We start from the raw sequence: 18,022 nt of genomic DNA, 5'->3' as shown, positions 1-18,022 counted from the left end.
AATAAAGTGGTCCTCGTGTAAACTGGAGCCTCCGTGTTTGTTATATTGTAGTTTCATACAGTATAGGCGACATTTATAAACCCTCGGTTACACTTTTTTAAATAGATTCAATCTTGCACGTGGAAAGTTGAAGTGAGGGCTTTAGTTGCGGCGCATGGACTTAATTTATAAGTAAAGGTAAGACCATAATAACGTTTTTTTTTATTAAATGTTCAAACTGCGAGCCAGGGGCCATTTGCAGCCTACAACTTGTTTTTTTATTGGCCTGCGACGCATTCTACAGGCAAAATAAACACCCAGACCAAAATGGCCGACGACTTGTGCGTCTTACTGTGGATATAAAGTTTTTACTGTTGATTTTTTACTGTAAAATTATGGCGACTAATCTTTCCTGTTTTGGAAATTTTGTTCTTATTGACGTCCAGTATCAGACAATTTCATCCATTACATCATATTTGCATACATCTATTGTCTGCCATGAATGTCAAAATAATATTTGTTTTGTTTTATATCCAAATGATGCCCAAAAATAACTACCAAAAAAATAAAAAATAAAAATAATAATTAATAAATACAATTAAAAAACAAAACAAATTACAAAATAAAACAATACATTAATTAATAATAATAATAATAATAATAATAATAATACATAAATAAACACTTCACATAAACTCTCTGGTCTTTCAAAATAATATTTGTTTTGTTTTATATCCAAATGATGCCCAAAAATAACTACAAAATAAAAACAATTAAAAATAATTAATTAATTGAATTAAAAAACAATAATTATAAAATAAAACAATACATTAATTAATAATAATAATAATAATAATAATAATAATACATAAATAAAAATTTCACATACAATCTCTGGTCTTTGTCTTTACAGTGCATTACTATAAAGACAATAAAAGGTCCCTTTTTTTTTATTTTTACAGTAAAATTCTGGCGACAGAGCTGCAAAATAAAATCTGCCTTTTTTTTTTTTACGGTGTGGTCTTTGATGAATTGGTCATAATGAACATGAATTTACCATGAATTGATTGACGTGGACCCCGACTTAAACAAGTTAAAAAACTTATTCAGGTGTTACCATTTAGTGGTCAATTGTATGGAATATGTACTGTACTGTGTAATCTACTAAAAAAAGTCTCAATCAATCAATCAATCAATCAATCAACATGTGTACACATTTCTTGCAAGATATGGTGAATTTTCCAGTGTGCTGAAGCCCTTAAAAAGGTTTCAGTTGGGGAACATTAACATTAGTAAATAGTAACAGGAAGAAATGAAATATCTCGAAGGGGTTTGATTATATATTACCGTATTTTTCATACAAAAGGCGCAACGGATTATAAGGCGCATTAAAAAGGTCACATTATGAATTATTTTCTACATTTAAAACACTTCTAGTGGTCTACATAACATGTCATGGTGGTTCTTTGGTCAAAATGTCGCATAGATGATGTTTTACAGACCGCTTTTGGATGCGCCGTTTTTGTAGGTGGTCTTATTTATGGCACCGGTTGCTTTTAGCGTTTCCATAGCGAATCTACTGTCAGATATAAGTTAGAACTGTACGCTACTTTGTATTAGAAATGGCAACAGCGGAGGATGAATGCCCCCACAGCAAGAGGATAGAGGAAAAAGAAGGCGCTTATTGACTAAAATGGCGGCCACGAAAAATTTCCGAGACTTATACAGATCCTAAATCCACATTAGCAGGTTTTGCATAATATTGCGAAACAAAACGCCAGATAATGTCTCCTAATAGGTGCCATTTTGGGGTCCTTAAACAAACACACACACCATAATAATACCTGTATGTTGAAGCACAGTACGTCTGACTATGGTAGTCGCAATACTCCGACAATCCATCAAGCGGTGCGTCTTCGTAGCTTACCAAAGTCGAACTAGAACATATATTCTCAACGAAACATCAAAGTTTTGCTCTTGCTTGCTAACTTGTACTAAGTTGCTAGCGTCATTCATTGAACAGGGGGCGTCTACCTGCAGTCCACACGTATCTCTTATGTGTGACTGCCATCTACTGGTCACACTTGTCATTACACTATGTACCAAAACCAGAATAAGCACAACCAGAAGCACTTTTTGAGAACATAAAAGGATTTTAAGTGTGCCTTAACACCTCTAAAGGCTTAGTGGCCACATGTGTGGACAGCACCTTTTAGCTCTTATTTCCAAAATTGTGCACACTACTGAATTGGGGTCTTACGGCCGCTTATGTGGACACTTATACTGGCATCTGGTGGTGTCAGAAGAGTATAACATATAAGGGAATTTGGAAAAAAAAGTAAAAATAAAAATTAGCATGTCACTAAACATGAAGTACACGTTTGTGTACTTATGGACTAAGTACATCATATTAAAAGATGATTCTTAGTTTTTATTCTAATTAGGGTCCAATAAGCCCAAATAGCAAAAAGAAATAAAAAAGCATGTAAACAAACAGCTTGGGCCTTAAGAGGTTAAAATCTGAAAAATACGGTATGCTAATTTGGTTTGTACCTATAGCACAAAAATGCTAAAATGTTGCGTTTTGTTGGGATAGTTTAGCACATGTTGATGACTTGCCTGAGGAACTGGCTGAAAGCCTTGTAGTTGGTGATGGTCTTGTAGTCGTCCTCAGTGAAGCCGTACTGGACGTCCTCCAGGCCCCACTCCTGCATCAGCTGGCTGGAGGATTTGGGCTCCTGGGGGGTAGATAAGATAAGAGCGGTCTCTGGGCTAATTCTTGTTCTTTAGGCTGCAAACCAACATTTGAGGCACAAACGTGAGTTGGCAAGATCGGACCCCACAACATCCCGTCTTACTCGCGAGCATTAGCTTGTAGCTACGGGTCAACATATTTGGTTTTCCAACCATGGGAAAGACGACGTGAGGAAGAAGCGGATGATAGTCACTGAATTCAAGAAAGAAATCATCAACAAGATGAGCGAGTTTGTCGCAAACTTGGCGAAGCAGTTGGAGCGCATCGCTGCGTTTCACTGAAACAGAATGAGGACGTTAAATATTTCAACTGCGGACATTTATCCATGAAAATATGGGGGAGCTGCTGATGGTGTGTTTGACGGAGAAGATACTGTCTACTCTCCAAGGTAGATGTTGTACATTATTATTCCTTCATACCGACAGCCATCAGACCGTATAATGCATAAGTTAAATGTAGAATATATGTATAGTTATGTTATTCACAAGTGAATAATAATGAATAATAGACTATTTATATTATTCACATGTGAATAATGCTGTATAATAGACTATTTATATTATTCACATGTGAATAATGCTGTATAATAGACTGTATTTATGTTATTCACATGTGAATAATGCTGTATAATAGACTGTATGTATATTATTCACATGTGAATAATGCTGTATAATAGACTATGTTATTCACATGTGAATAATGCTGTATAATAGACTGTATTTATATTATTCACATGTAAATAATGCTGTATAATAGACTGTATTTATGTTATTTATGTTGTTATTCACATGTGAATAATGCTGTATAATAGACTGTATTTATGTTATTCACATGTGAATAATGCTGTATAATAGACTGTATTTATGTTATTCACATGTGAATAATGCTGTATAATAGACTGTATTTATGTTATTCACATGTGAATAATGCTGTATAATAGACTGTATATATATTATTCACATGTGAATAATGCTGTATAATAGACTGTATTTATATTATTCACATGTGAATAATGCTGTGTAATAGACTGTATTTATATTATTCACATGTGAATAATGCTGTATAATAGACTGTATTTATATTATTCACATGTAAATAATGCTGTATAATAGACTGTATTTATATTATTCACATGTGAATAATGCTGTATAATAGACTGTATTTATATTATTCACATGTGAATAATGCTGTATAGTATTTATTGTCTATTGTGAGCGAACTGTGGTGCTGAATTTCCCCCAGTGATCAATAAAGTACTTTCTATTCTATTCTATTATTACTTCATTAAACTCCTGCATTGTGTTGTTTTCATCCGATATGTCTGATTGAAACATTTGTTTTGCTTCTTAAAAGGCACATGACTTGTTCAAATGGCGCCAATGAAATGGATTTCAAACTGGCGATACAAGTGTTTAGAGTTAAGAGCTCCGTGCTGCTGTGTAACCAAACACAACTTTCAGTTTCCACTCAACCTGCAAGGTGCGATGCTCACTTTCATGCTCCCGTCGTCCTCTTCTTCGTCTTCCTCGTCTCTTTTCTTCTTCCTGGGCTTCCTCTCCTTCTTCTCCTTGGGTTTCTTCTTCTTCTTCTTGGTGGGGCTGAACATGCTGCTATCGCTCTCGGAGCCTCTGTCGGCGACACGCTCCTCCTCCACCTCCGACGTCCGGTCTTGCTCGCTGTCCACGCTGGCTGGGATGGCGCCCTGAGGCAGAGGGACAGGTGAGGACACGAGACATGTGATGGTCTACACTATGTATTGTGTTGCACTTGAAGGCTCCTCAAACGCCTGAAGACACCACAAGGGTTGTGGTTTTCTTTAATTCTTCTTTCCTTTCTAAACAGCTTCAAATGAGTCGCTGCAGCACAGGACAAATGCAGATTCAACACAATGCTGACAAAGCTAGTGGTTATGGAATTAAATTACTGCTAAAACTCCACAAACACACAAATGTTTGTATTTGTTCATAATTTATCTATAAAATGTTTTAATTTATTTCAATTAAAAAAAAATAATAATAATTTTAAAAAACGGTTAGCAAGTAAAAAAAAATACAAAAATTCAATTAGAAAATCAATTCGAGAGTAAAAATTCTTCAATTAAAAACAAAATATTTGAAAGTAAAAAAAACATTTTCTTCAGTTAAAAATGTTGTTCAATTAAAAAAATTATTCGCAAGTAAAAAAAAAAAGGATTTCCTTCAGTTAGAAAAATATTTCAAAATTTAAAAAAAGTTTTTCTTCAAATAAAAAACAATTTGCAAGTAAAAAAATATTTTTCTTCAATTAAAAAACTATTCACAAGTAACAAAAAATATTTTCTTCAATTAAAAACATATATGAAAGTAAAAAAAAACTATTTTCATCAGTTAAAAAAACAATTGGCAAGTATAATAAATAATTTTGTTCAATTATAAAAATTATTTGCAAGTAAGAAAAATATATTTTCTTCAATTAGAAAACTATTTCAAAATAAAAAAATGTTTTTCTTCAAATAAAAAACAATTTGCAAGTAAAATTAAAAAAAATTCTTCAATTAAAAAAAAAATTGAAAGTAAAAAAAAAAAATTCCTTCAATTAAAAACATATTTGAAAATAAAAAAAAATATTTTCTTCAGTTAAAAAAACAATTGGCAAGCAAAATAAATAATTTTGTTCAATTAAAAAAAACGATTTGCAAGTAAACAAAAAGATTTTCTTCAATTAGAAAACTATTTCAAAACAAAACATTTTTTTCTTCAAATAAAAACCAATTTGCAAGTAAAAAAATATTTTTCTTCAATTTAAAAATTTTCGCAAGTAAAAAACAGTCTTCTTCACTTAAAATAAATATTTGAAAGTAAAAAAAACTATTTTTTTCAGTTAAAAAACAATTGGCAAGTAAAATAAAAAATGTTCAATTGAAAAAACGATTCGCAAGTAAAAAAAAAAGATTTTCTTCAATTAGAAAACTATTTCAAAATTTAAAAAATGTTTTTCTTCAAATAAAAAACAATTTGCAAGTAAAAAAAAGAATTTTCTTCAATTAAAAACGTTTAAAATAAAACTATTTTCTTCAATTAAAACGATTCACAAGTAACAAAAAATATTTTCTTTCAATTAAAAACATTTCGCAAGTAAAAAACAGTCTTCTTCAATTAAAAAAAATATCTGAAAGTAAAAAAAAAAAGTTCTTCAATTAAAAAATACTTGGCAAGTAAAATAAAAAATGTTCTTCAATTAAAAAACAATTTGCAAGTACAAACATTTTTTTTTTCTTCAATTAGAAATCTATTTCAAAACAAAAAATGTTTTTCTTAAAAACAAAAAACAAATATTGCAAGTAAAAAAATATATTGGTTGTTTTTTTTTACTAGTGAATCGTTTTTTTAACTGGGGCAAATTGTTTTCATTTTACTTGCAAATAGTTGTTTTACTTTGCAAAAAAAAAATGTTTTCATACTTAATAATCATATTTTTACTTGTATTGTTGTTTTTTTTCCAAGTAAATTTTTTTTTTGCGAATCGTTGGGCGTCAGTAAGATCATTTGTGTGTCTGTGGCGTTTTGGCGATCATTTCCCCCCATAAATGGTGGTCTACCGTAGAACCAAGGCGGAGAACATCTCTCTTAACACTGGTGAGGTGTTTTCCTGCATGTGTGTGTGTGTGTGTGTGTGTGTGTGTGTGTGTGTGTGTGTGTGTGTGTGTGTGTCACTGCCAACACCTTATTGTGTATTAGTGTTGCGTGCACACATTTCTATGCACGCACACACGTGTCTTCATTAAGTTTTTTTGGGGTGTGTGAATTTGTGTATCTTAAATCTTGCAGCATATGTGTGTGCGTGTGTGTGTAGCCTGTTGCTTCCAACCCCAGACACAGACACACAGACACACACACACACACACACACACACACACACACACACACACACACACACACACACACACACACACACACACACACACACACACACACGGGTGTTTTCACTCTGTGGCGCAGTGGAAAGGCTTGCATTGCCGCAGCGCCCGCCAACCCTATACAGCAGCCTGGCAGTGTTGCCATGGCGACCACATTTGAGCAGTCTCTCTCTCTCTTCCTACTTTTGCTGTCATTCTCAGTGCACACCACCACTCTTCATTTTTGCTCACTTCCCCTCCTTCAAATAACACACACACACACACATTTAATTTTCTCCTCCCCCCCTACACACACACACACACACACACACACACACACACACACACACACACACACACACACACACACACACACACACACAGGGTTATCCAATCACACACCTCTGCATAACGAGCTCGTTATGCAGAGGCCCAGCACCCGCCGTCTAGACAAATGTCATTTATGCATAGGGAGGAAGAAGGTGGGGAGCGTAAATAAATGGCGAGGCAAGAAGCCAGAGATGGAGGAGAGCCACACATGGCTGGGGCCAAAGAGGACAAAGAGGACGGGCGGCCCCTCAGAGGGAGGAGAATCAGATAACTGCTTATAACCTCATCAGATGAGATGCTCCTGCATAATGGCTCTGCCTTAGGGAGAGCAATCAGTGTATGAGAGAATATTCTGCTTGACTACTCCTTGTCTTCCATCCAAACAACTGATCTGAGAACTGCTCCATAATCTACTTCTTTGTTTGATGAAGAAGTGAGGCTGCTGTGTGGAAATGAAGGAGAGAAGGAAGAAAGCGAAATAAATGTTTGCTTAGATGCAGTAATTTTTTTTATTTTTTTTTACTTGCTAAACGTTTTTTAAACAAAGAAAATTATAAAACTTGTTTCTTTACTTGCAAATCGTTTTTTTTATTGAAGAAAATTGATTTTAGACTTGTGAATTGTTTATTACTTGCAAAAATGTGTTTTTATAATTGCAAGTTGTTTTTTTACTGGCAGAAACATATTTTTATTGTTTAACTTGTGAATCATTTTTTTACTTGCAGAAAATGTTTTTTTACTTGCAAATAATTATTTAAACTGATGAAAATTGTTTAGTTTTTTAAACTTGCGAATAATTTTTTTACTTGCAGAGCAACTAATGCTTGACTACTCCTTGTTTTCCATCCAAACAACATTATGCAGATGCTGATATGAGACCTTGCAAATCGTTATTTGTGTATTGATTTATTGTCATTGTATTGTTTTTATACTTGCTAAGTGTTTTTTTACTCACAGAAAATTGTTTATTTTACAAAACCCAAAAGCAGTGAAGTTGTGTAAATGGTAAATAAAAAGAGAATACAATGATTTGCAAATCCTTTCCAACTTATATTCAATTGAATAGACTGCAAAGACAAGATATTTCATGTTCACACTGAGAAACTTTATTTTTTGCAAATAATCATGAACTTAGAATTTAATGGCAGCAACACATTGCAAAAAAGTTGTCACAGGGGTATTTTTACCAGTGTGTTACATGGCCTTTCCTTTTAACAACACTCAGTAAAGGTTTGGGAACTGAGGAGACACATTTTTGAAGTGGAATTGAAAGGGATTTGCAAATCATTGTATTCTCTTTTTATTTACCGTTTACACAACGTGACAACTTCACTGCTTTTGGGGTTTGTACTTGCAAATCGTTCTTTTACGTGCAGAATTTTTTTTACTTGTAAATCAATTTATTATCTGAAGAAAATTGTTATTTTTACTTGCAAATAGCTTTTTAATTGAAATGTATTTATTTTATTTTTTTATCCTTGCAAATTGTTTCTTTACTCACAGAAACTGGTTTCTTTTACTTGCAAATTTTTCTTTCACTTGCAAAAAAAACCAACAACTTGCAAATAATTTTTTTAACTGAAGAAAATTGTTTTTTTATACTTGAAAATCGTTTTTTAATTACAGAAATAATAGTTATTTTACTTGTGGGGGAAAAAATACCTTGCAAATAATTTTTTTAGCTGAAGGACATTGTTATTTTTTGTTGCAAATCGTTTTTTATTTAAGATAATAGTTTTTTTTTTACTTGCAAATCGTTTTTTTATTGAACATTTTTTTTTTTTTGTTTTTTACTTGCAAATCGTTTTTTAATTAAGGAAAATTGCTTTTGTTATACTTGCAAATTGTTTTTTTTACTCACAGAAAATTGTTTCTTATACTTGCAAATTGTTCTTTTCCTTGTGGAAAAAACAACCTTGCAAATCAGTTTTTTTAACTAAAAATTTTTTTTAGTTTTACTGGCGAATCGGTTTTTACTCACAGAAAATGTTATCTTTTACTTACAAAAAAAAAACCTTGCAAATATATTGTTTCACTGATTAAAATTGTTATTTTTACATGCAAATCGTTTTTTAACTGAATAAAATTGTTATTTTTTACTTAAAAATCATTCTTTAATTGAAGAAAATTGTTTTTTACTCACATTGTAATTGTGACTTTTTTTTGCAGAAAAAAATAACTTGCAAGTCAGTTTTTTAATTGAAGAAAATGTTTATTTTTACTTGCAAATCGTTTTTTAATTGAAGAAAATTGTTGTTTTTTTTGTACTTGCGAATCGTTTTTTTTTAATTGAAGAAAATTGTTTTTAAACTTGCAAATCGTTTTTTTAACTAAAGAAAATCGTTCTTCACTTGCGAAACGTTTTTTACTTGCAAAAATGTATTTTTATACTTGCGAGTTGTTTTTTTACCGGCAGAAATTTTAGTTTTTTACTTGTGAATCATTTTTTTACTTGCAGAAAATATTTTTTTTACCTGCAAATAATTTTTTCAACTGATCAAAATGTTTTTTTTAAACTTGCGAATCGTTTTTTTTTTTAACTTAAGTTTTTTTTTTTTTTTTTTTAAGTTGCAAATCGTTTTTTTAATTAAGGAAAATTGTTTCTTTTACTTGCGAAAAAACAACAACATTGCAAATAATTTTTTTCACTGATTAAAATTGTTCTTTTTACATGCACATCGGTTTTCAATTGAAGAAAATTGTAATTTTTACTTAAAAATCATTCTTTAATTGAAGAAAATCGTTTTTTACTGACAGAAAAAAATTTTTTTACTTGAGAATTGTTCTTTCTTTTGCAGAAAAAAATAACTTGCAAGTCAGTTTTTTAATTGAAGAAAATGGTTTTGTTTTTTTTACTTGCAAATCGTTTTTTAATTGAAGAAAATTGTTGTTGTTTTTTTTACTTGCAAATCGTTTTTTAATGGAAGAAAAATGTTTTTGTTTTATTTAATTGAAGAAAATTGTTTTTAAACTTGCAAATTGTTTTTTTTAACTAAAGAAAATTGTTCTTAACTTGTGAATCATTTTTTACTTGCAAAAACATATTTTTATACTTGCGAGTTGTTTTTTTTACTGGCAGAAATTTTAGTTTTTTACTTGTGAATCATTTTTTTACTTGCAGAAAATATTTTTTACCTGCAAATAATTTTTTCAACTGATCAAAATGTCTTTTTCAAACTTGCGAATCGTTTTTTTGATTTGATTTTTTTTTTTTTTTTTTTTTTTTTTTTATTTGCAAATCGTTTTTTTAACTAAGGAAAATTGTTCTTCATTTGTGAATCGTTTAATTGCAAAAACTTTTTTTTATACTTGCCAGTTGTTTTTTTCTTACAGGCAGAAATTTTAGTTTTTTTTACTTGCAAATCGTTTTTTTACTTGCAGATGAACCTATGAGAGAATATTCTGCTTGACTACTCCTTGTCTTCCATCCAAACAACTGATCTGAGACCTGCTCCATAATCTACTTCTTTGTTTGATGAAGAAGTGAGGCTTCTGTGTGGAAATGAAGGAGAGAAGGAAGAAAGGAAGGAAGGGAGGTTACATGCGAGACTTGAGGGAACGAGGAAAGGATGTAGGAATGTTTTCTGGGATGATGTAATGCTTTCACATTTAGCATCAGCACACGATTGAAGGACGTTTTGTCGAATAGAGGACAATTCGTCCCCTCTGAAAACGTACCTCCTTTTTCCGCTTTTTCATTTTAGGCACTTTTCCCTCTCTCATCTTTTTGCTCTTCTTCTTCTTCTGCTGTTTGAGGGAGTCGTCGTCCGAGAAGAAGCTGCCGATGGAGGCGAGAGGAAGCGTGGCGCACACGTCCTCCTCGTCTGCGTGCACACAAACACACACAAGGTCAAACTGCTGGTGAAGGATGTTCCCATCACAACCAGAACCAGAACCACATTTATTGGCCGAGTATATTCAACAGACAAGAAATGTCACTTGTTCAATGTCAACATTGACCATCGACTGGGAATATAAACAATCATGTGCACGGCTGCTAAATAAGAGTGCAGAGGAAAAAGATGATGACGTGAGCATGAGTTAGAACATTTTACATCCAGAGTTTTACAAACCATCATTTTTCGGTTGAATTATACAAAATTGGCACACAAAAAAAAGCTAGCATAAAATGCTAGCATGCTAGCGTTCTCACAAGTGTGCTAAAATTATTACCATACTTGCATGAAAGCACAGAGCACCACAAACAAAGATTTTCACATTTAAACATATAAAATTTGCCCCAAAAAAGAAGTTTGCATAAAATGTTAGCATGCTAGCGTTCTCACAAGTGTGCTAAAATGATTACCATACTTGCATCAAAGCACAGAGTATCACAAACCAAGATTTTCAGGTTTAAAGAAAGAAAATTAGCACAAAAAAAAGCTAGCATAAAATGTTAGCATGCTAGCGTACTCACAAGTATGCTAAAATTATTACCATACTTGCATGAAAGCACCAAGTATCACAAACCATGATTTTTCAGTTTAATCATACAAAATCTGCAAAAGAAAGCTAGCATAAAATGTTAGCATGCTAGCGTTCTCACAAGTGTGCTAAAATGATTACCATACTTGCATCAAAGCACAGAGTATCACAAACCATGATTTTTCAGTTTAATCATACAAAGTCTGCAAAAGAAAGCTAGCATAAAATGTTAGCATGCTAGCGTACTCACAAGTGTGCTAAAATGATTACCATACTTGCATGACAGCACTGAGTATCACAAACCAAGATTTTCAGTTTAATCATACAAAGTCTGCAAAAGAAAGCTAGCATAAAATGTTAGCATGCTAGCGCTCTCACAAGAGTGCGAACATTATTACCATACTTGCATGACAGCACCGAGTATCACAAACCAAGATTTTCAGGTTTAAACATACAAAAATTCACAAAAAACAAAAACAAAAGACGCATTAAACGTTAGCTTGTTAACGTTTTCACAAGTATGCTAATAGTTAGCGTGCTTACGCTTGGCCCATTCATTTTCAATGGTAAAATGTCCCGGAAAACTTGGAATTCTGGGTAATCTGGATTTTTATATTTTTTTTATATTTTCGGGGAGCTCATGATTCCTGGTCAAGTCCAACGCTTTCATACTCCAACTGTTCTGATGGGACTGTGGGCTGGGATAATAATAAATCAATGAGGGAAGTCTGGGCTTCTCTGCTTAGGCTGCTGCCCCCGCGACCCCACCTCGGATAAGCGGAAAAAGATGGATGCATGGATGATTTTTGGTGTAGAATTGTATTGAAATCCTGATAAGTCAATGAATGAAAATTTATTTACAGAGTAGGGATGATGTTTGATAAGAAATGATCGAGTTCGAGCCCAATATCGAATCCTCTTATCGAACCGATTCCTTATCGATTCTCTTATCGAGTCCAGATAGGTTGTTGTATATGGAAAAAAACACAATATTTGGTTTAACAAAAGCTCACTTTTTTTATATAAGAAAAAAATAAAATCTAATAAATAAATAAATATTGACTGTCACCCCCCTAAAAAAAAAAAAAAAAAAAATATTGACTGTTGTTACCCAAAGTATATTAAGTGGGATTTTTCAGAAAAACAAATATATACAGTAACACAAAAACAACCTGTCTCTGTGATCACTATAGGTGTATAAATAATAATATAGTGTTAAATAAAATCAGTCCCTTGGGCACAAAACTGAAAATAATACAGCTCTCCAAAAAGTGCACTTCTGCTGCTATTGGAACATACTAACGACAGCTATTACTCAGGAAAAGGCTCAACAGGACTCAGCTGGACCTGCAGAACTTGCTGACACGGAGCCTGACCGTGCTGACCAAGGACTGACAGCAGTGTCCGCGTCACCTGCTGTGAACTTGCCAATAGTTTTTTTTTACTTTCAAATATTTGTTTTAATTGAAGAAGACTGTTTTTTACTTGCAAAACTTTTTTAATTGAAGAAAATTATTTTTTTTACTTGCTAACCAACTCTTTTTCTTTACTATAGTGGTCTCGATAACGGGTACCGGTTCTCAAAAAGGGATTTGAGTCCCAGGACTCGGTTCTTTTCTTATCGAACAACCGGGAAAACCGGTTTCGAGCATCATCCCTATTATAGTGTCTTTAAGTGTGTGGGACTTCTTCAGTTTTATCAGACCCAGGTTAACTTCTCTTAGCGGTCTGTGTAGAAGTGTGAGCCTGGAAGGAGAGTCGGTCACTCGCCCCATGAAAAAAACACCTAAACAACAACATCCAAACAACAACAACAACAAAAACACGAGCGCTCGGAGAAATGGAACTTAACGTTAAGCGGGGGACTCCCAGACCTGCAGAGTGCCAAGTTCTCGCTGTACAAGCGGGAGACCCAAGAGTCTCAGTTGAAATACATCATGGCAAGAAGGAACCGCGAGGACTACACACACACACACACACACACACACACACACACACACACACACACACACACACACACACACACTGGCTGGCTGGCTGGACAGACGCCATGCATGAATGCAGCAGCATCATGTGGGTCAGAGTCAAGCTGCCAAAATCCCCCCTGCAGTCCAACACTGCCCCCCTTGGTCTGAGACTGGAAGGGAGCGAGTCCTGGCTGGGAGTAGTCGTAGTACTCGGACCACAACAAACGCTCGCACACAAACTACACCAGGTAGCGCTCCACAGGTGTGCGACTTCAAACTGTTGCTGCCAGAACCCTGTTGATTTTGAAAAGGTACGCAGGGTTTGAGTTCCATGTCAGAAGTATTGATTTTAACACAAGACTGTGGAGCAGGGCTATGGAAAAGGCGGCCCTGGATCACATCCGGACACCACAGTTCAGTTCTAAGGTTGGTCCACGGTCCGTCTATGTTTGTTTGGAACACAAAACTCATTTTACATAAAAATCAATTTCCCCGTTTTTTTGGTTTGATAATAAAAAAAACGGAAAACGGATCGTTATCCATTATTGTGACACAAGCACAATTGTCCTAGATCAGGGGTCGGCAAGCCAAACTGTTGAAAGAGCCATATTGGACTAGGGATGTCCCGATCCGATATTTGGATCGGATCGGCTGCCGATATTTGCCAAAAATTGCGTATCTTCAAGGCATGGGAAAATGCCGATCCAGATCCAGTTAAAAAAAAAAACTCCGGTCCGTGTTTTCCAACGCACCTATTTAAATAATACATTCCACTTTTCTGCTGCGCCGTAATTTCCGTTCCGCATTTTCCAGCACACCTTCAACACATCCACAATTCTCACGCAGTTGCTTTTAGCTGCTGGCATTATACGACAGGCTCTTCTCACTCTTTCCTGTGTCTCCCTCTCACAGACAGCGAGCGCACCTTCTTACACACGTCACGACACACGTCACATACTGTCACGTCATACGTCACATACGTGTACGTCCTCTCCCAGCAGAGAGCGAGGTAGCGGCATGGCTAACGTTAGCTGTGATGCTAGCGCAGCCGCTAAGGTGCGCGCCTGCTCAAACGTCCTCTGCGCACGGCAAATCTATGCCACGCACAAAATCAAATAAAAAAATAAGCGCATAACAATTTTCGACACACGGACACGACAGAGACAACAGTTTTCGTCATCATTGTTCAAATATTGTGACGTCTGTCGAGACGCTTATCTCCATTCGGTGCCACCGACCACACCATCAAAATGGCAAAAATGTCTACATCAACACCGTATGAAAAAATTAGTGATTTTTTTAGTTGTGATTTCCTTCTCTGCATGAAAGTTTAAAAGTAGCATATATTAATGCAGTATGAAGAAGAATGTTTTAATGTAGACATGCAAGCCTTGAAAGAACATTTTTAAAATCAAGACTAAATTTCCTGCAAATGGGTGCATTTCTACCTTATATTTTAACTTTAGATTTATTCTCATATCAAACTCTTTTGGCTGTCTTTTTGACACTTACATCCGGCGCCCCCCTCCACACCCTGGATTATAAATAATGTAAATAATTCAATGTGATTATCTTGTGTGATGACTGTATTATGATGATAGTATATATCTGATAGTATATATCTGTATCATGAATCAATTTAAGTGGACCCCGACTTAAACAAGTGGAAAAACTTATTGGGGTGTTACCATTTAGTGGTCAATTGTACGGAATATGTACTTCACTGTGCAACCTACTAATAAAAGTCTCAATCAATCAATCAAAACACATAGAATCATCATACTGCTGTGATTATATGCATCAAGTGTTCATTCAAGGCTAAGGCAAAATATCGAGATATATATTGTGTATCGCAATATGGCCTTAAAATATCGCAATATTAAAAAAAGGCCATATCGCCCAGCCCTAGTTCAATGATGCCATTTCTGTTTGTCATGTATAATTTTGTCTATTTTGTGTTTATCCTTGAATAAACAGGTCAGTTTCTTGTTACCAACCATTGTGTATTATTCAAACTCCCCTAATTCAGCTGGCTAGTTGTTATCAAGAGTACTAAAACCCTTTTCAACATGAATCCGACAACTAAGTAGGCTAAATAACTTTAAACTTTAATACATGCTCGGATAGGCCAGTATCGGTATCGGTCAGTATCGGTATCGGATCGGAAATGCAAAAACAATATCGGTATCGGATCGGAAGTGCAAAAACCTGGATCGGGACATCCCTATATTGGACCAAAAATACAAAAACAAATCTGTCTGGAGCCGCAAAAAATTAAATCTATATTACATACAGATAGTGTGTCATGAGATATACATTTAATTAAGAGGACTTAAAGGAAACTAAAAGAGCTCAAATATAGCTACAAATGAGGCATAATGATGCAATATGTACATACAGCTAGCCTAAATAGCATGTTAGCATTGATTAGCTTCCAGTCATGCAGTGACCAAATATGTCTGATTAGCACTCCAACAAGTCAATAACATCAACAAAACTCACCTTTGTGCATTCACGCACACGTTTGGTGGACAAAATGAGACAGAAAAAAAAGTGGCATAAAACACGTCCTAGAAAGTCGGAGAAAGTTGAACATGTAAACCAGGGGTCGGCAACCCAAAATGTTGAAGGAGCCACGTTGGACCAAAAATACAAAAACAAATCTGTCTGGAGCCGCAAAAAATTAAATCTATATTACATACAGATAGTGTGTCATGAGATATACATTTAATTAAGAGGACTTAAAGGAAACTAAAAGAGCTCAAATATAGCTACAAATGAGGCATAATGATGCAATATGTACATACAGCTAGCCTAAATAGCATGTTAGCATTGATTAGCTTCCAGTCATGCAGTGACCAAATATGTCTGATTAGCACTCCAACAAGTCAATAACATCAACAAAACTCACCTTTGTGCATTCACGCACACGTTTGGTGGACAAAATGAGACAGAAAAAAAAGTGGCATAAAACACGTCCTAGAAAGTCGGAGAAAGTTGAACATGTAAACCAGGGGTCGGCAACCCAAAATGTTGAAGGAGCCACGTTGGACCAAAAATACAAAAACAAATCTGTCTGGAGCCGCAAAAAATTAAAAGCCATATTACATACAGATAGTGTGTCATGAGATATACATTGAATTAAGAGGACTTAAAGGAAACTAAATGACCTCAAATATATCTACAAATGAGGCATAATGATGCAATATGTACATATAGCTAGCCTAAATAGCATGTTAGCATCGCATTGCATTAATGCAGTGACCAAATATGTCTGATTAGCACTCCACACAAGTCAACATCAACAAAACTCACCTTTGTGCATTCATGCACAACGTTAAAAGTTTGATGGACAAAATGAGACAAAAAAAGAAGTGGCATAAAACACGTCCTAGAAAGTCGGAGAAAGTTATACATGTAAACAAACTACGGTGAGTTCAAGGACCGTCAAAATGAGTAGGACAAAACGGCGCTCGCCAAATACTCGAATCAGTGAAGCATGTTTATTAAACATGCTTCACTGAAATGGCTTTTTGCCGATATCCGATATTCCGATATTGTCCAACTCTTTAATTACAGATACCGATATCAACCGATACCGATATCAACCGACATATACAGTCGTGGAATTAACACATTATTATGCCTAATTTGGACAACCAGGTATGGTGAAGATAAGGTACTTAAAAAAAAAAAAAAAAAAAAAAAAGATAAATAAATTAAAAACATTTTCTTGAATAAAAAAGAAAGTAAAACAATATAAAAACAGTTACATGAAAACTAGTAATTAATGAAAATGAGTCAAATTAACTGTTGAAGTTTAGTACTATTAGTGGACCAGCAGCACGCACAATCATGTGTGCTTACGGACTGTATTCCTTGCAGACTGTATTGATATATATTGATATATAATGTAGGAACCACAATATTAATAACAGAAAGAAACAACCCTTTTGTGTGAATGAGTGTAAATGGGGGAGGGAGGTTTTTTGGTTTGGTGCACTAATTGTAAGTGTATCTTGTGTTTTTTATGTTGATTTAATAAAACATTTAAAAAACGATACCGATAATAAAAAAACGATACCGATCATCTCCGATATTACATTTTAACGCATTTATCATCTCTAATGTTTAATATAAACAATGTGATTTATAACAATTAGGGAGGTTTGTGTCATGTTTGTCCTCCTACAGAAACCATATTAAAACAAAAAATATATTTTTTCCCCTCATCTTTTTCCATTTTTCATACATTTTTGAAAAAGCTCCAGAGAGCCACTAGGGCGGCGCTAAAGAGCCGCATGCGACTCTAGAGGCGCAAGTTGCCGACCCCCGATGTAAACAAACTAAGGTGAGTTCAAGGACCGCCAAAATTAGTAGGACAAAACGGCGCTCGCCAAATACTCGAATCAGTGAAGCATGTTTAATATAAACAGTGTGCTTTATAACAATTAGGAAGGTTTGTGTCATGTTTCTCCTCCTACAGACAAAAAATATATTTTTCCCCCTCATCTTTTTCCATTTTTCATACATTTTTGAAAAAGCTCCAGAGAGCCACTAGGGCGGCGCTAAAGATGCGGCTCTAGAGCCACGGGTTGCCGACCCCCGCCCTAGATGATAGGAATGGGTTGGTGTTGGAATTTTTGGAGTCGGTTGAAAAATGGTGACGTAGTAACAGTTTGAATTGAGAAT

General features: G+C 34.5%; 1 protein-coding gene across 3 annotated transcripts in view; it reads right to left on the bottom strand.

Annotated features, from left to right (window-relative positions):
- The window catches only part of chd5 (chromodomain helicase DNA binding protein 5), a 132,994-nt gene that overhangs the window by 91,849 nt on the left and 23,123 nt on the right, over positions 1–18,022 (bottom strand). For all 3 annotated transcript variants that reach the window (XM_061977626.1, XM_061977627.1, XM_061977628.1), the window contains exons 2-4: positions 10,617–10,762; positions 4,227–4,436; positions 2,599–2,717 (exon numbers count right to left, since the gene is read on the bottom strand). In XM_061977626.1, coding sequence (XP_061833610.1) covers positions 2,599–2,717; positions 4,227–4,436; positions 10,617–10,762 — 475 coding nt within the window. The remainder of the gene's footprint in view (positions 1–2,598; positions 2,718–4,226; positions 4,437–10,616; positions 10,763–18,022) is intronic.

The sequence above is a fragment of the Nerophis lumbriciformis genome, linkage group LG18, assembly GCF_033978685.3.
Source record: "Nerophis lumbriciformis linkage group LG18, RoL_Nlum_v2.1, whole genome shotgun sequence".
Classification (NCBI taxonomy): Eukaryota; Metazoa; Chordata; class Actinopteri; order Syngnathiformes; family Syngnathidae; genus Nerophis; species Nerophis lumbriciformis.
Note: the sequence above shows the minus strand (reverse complement) of the source record. Positions and strands in the feature narration are given on the sequence as shown.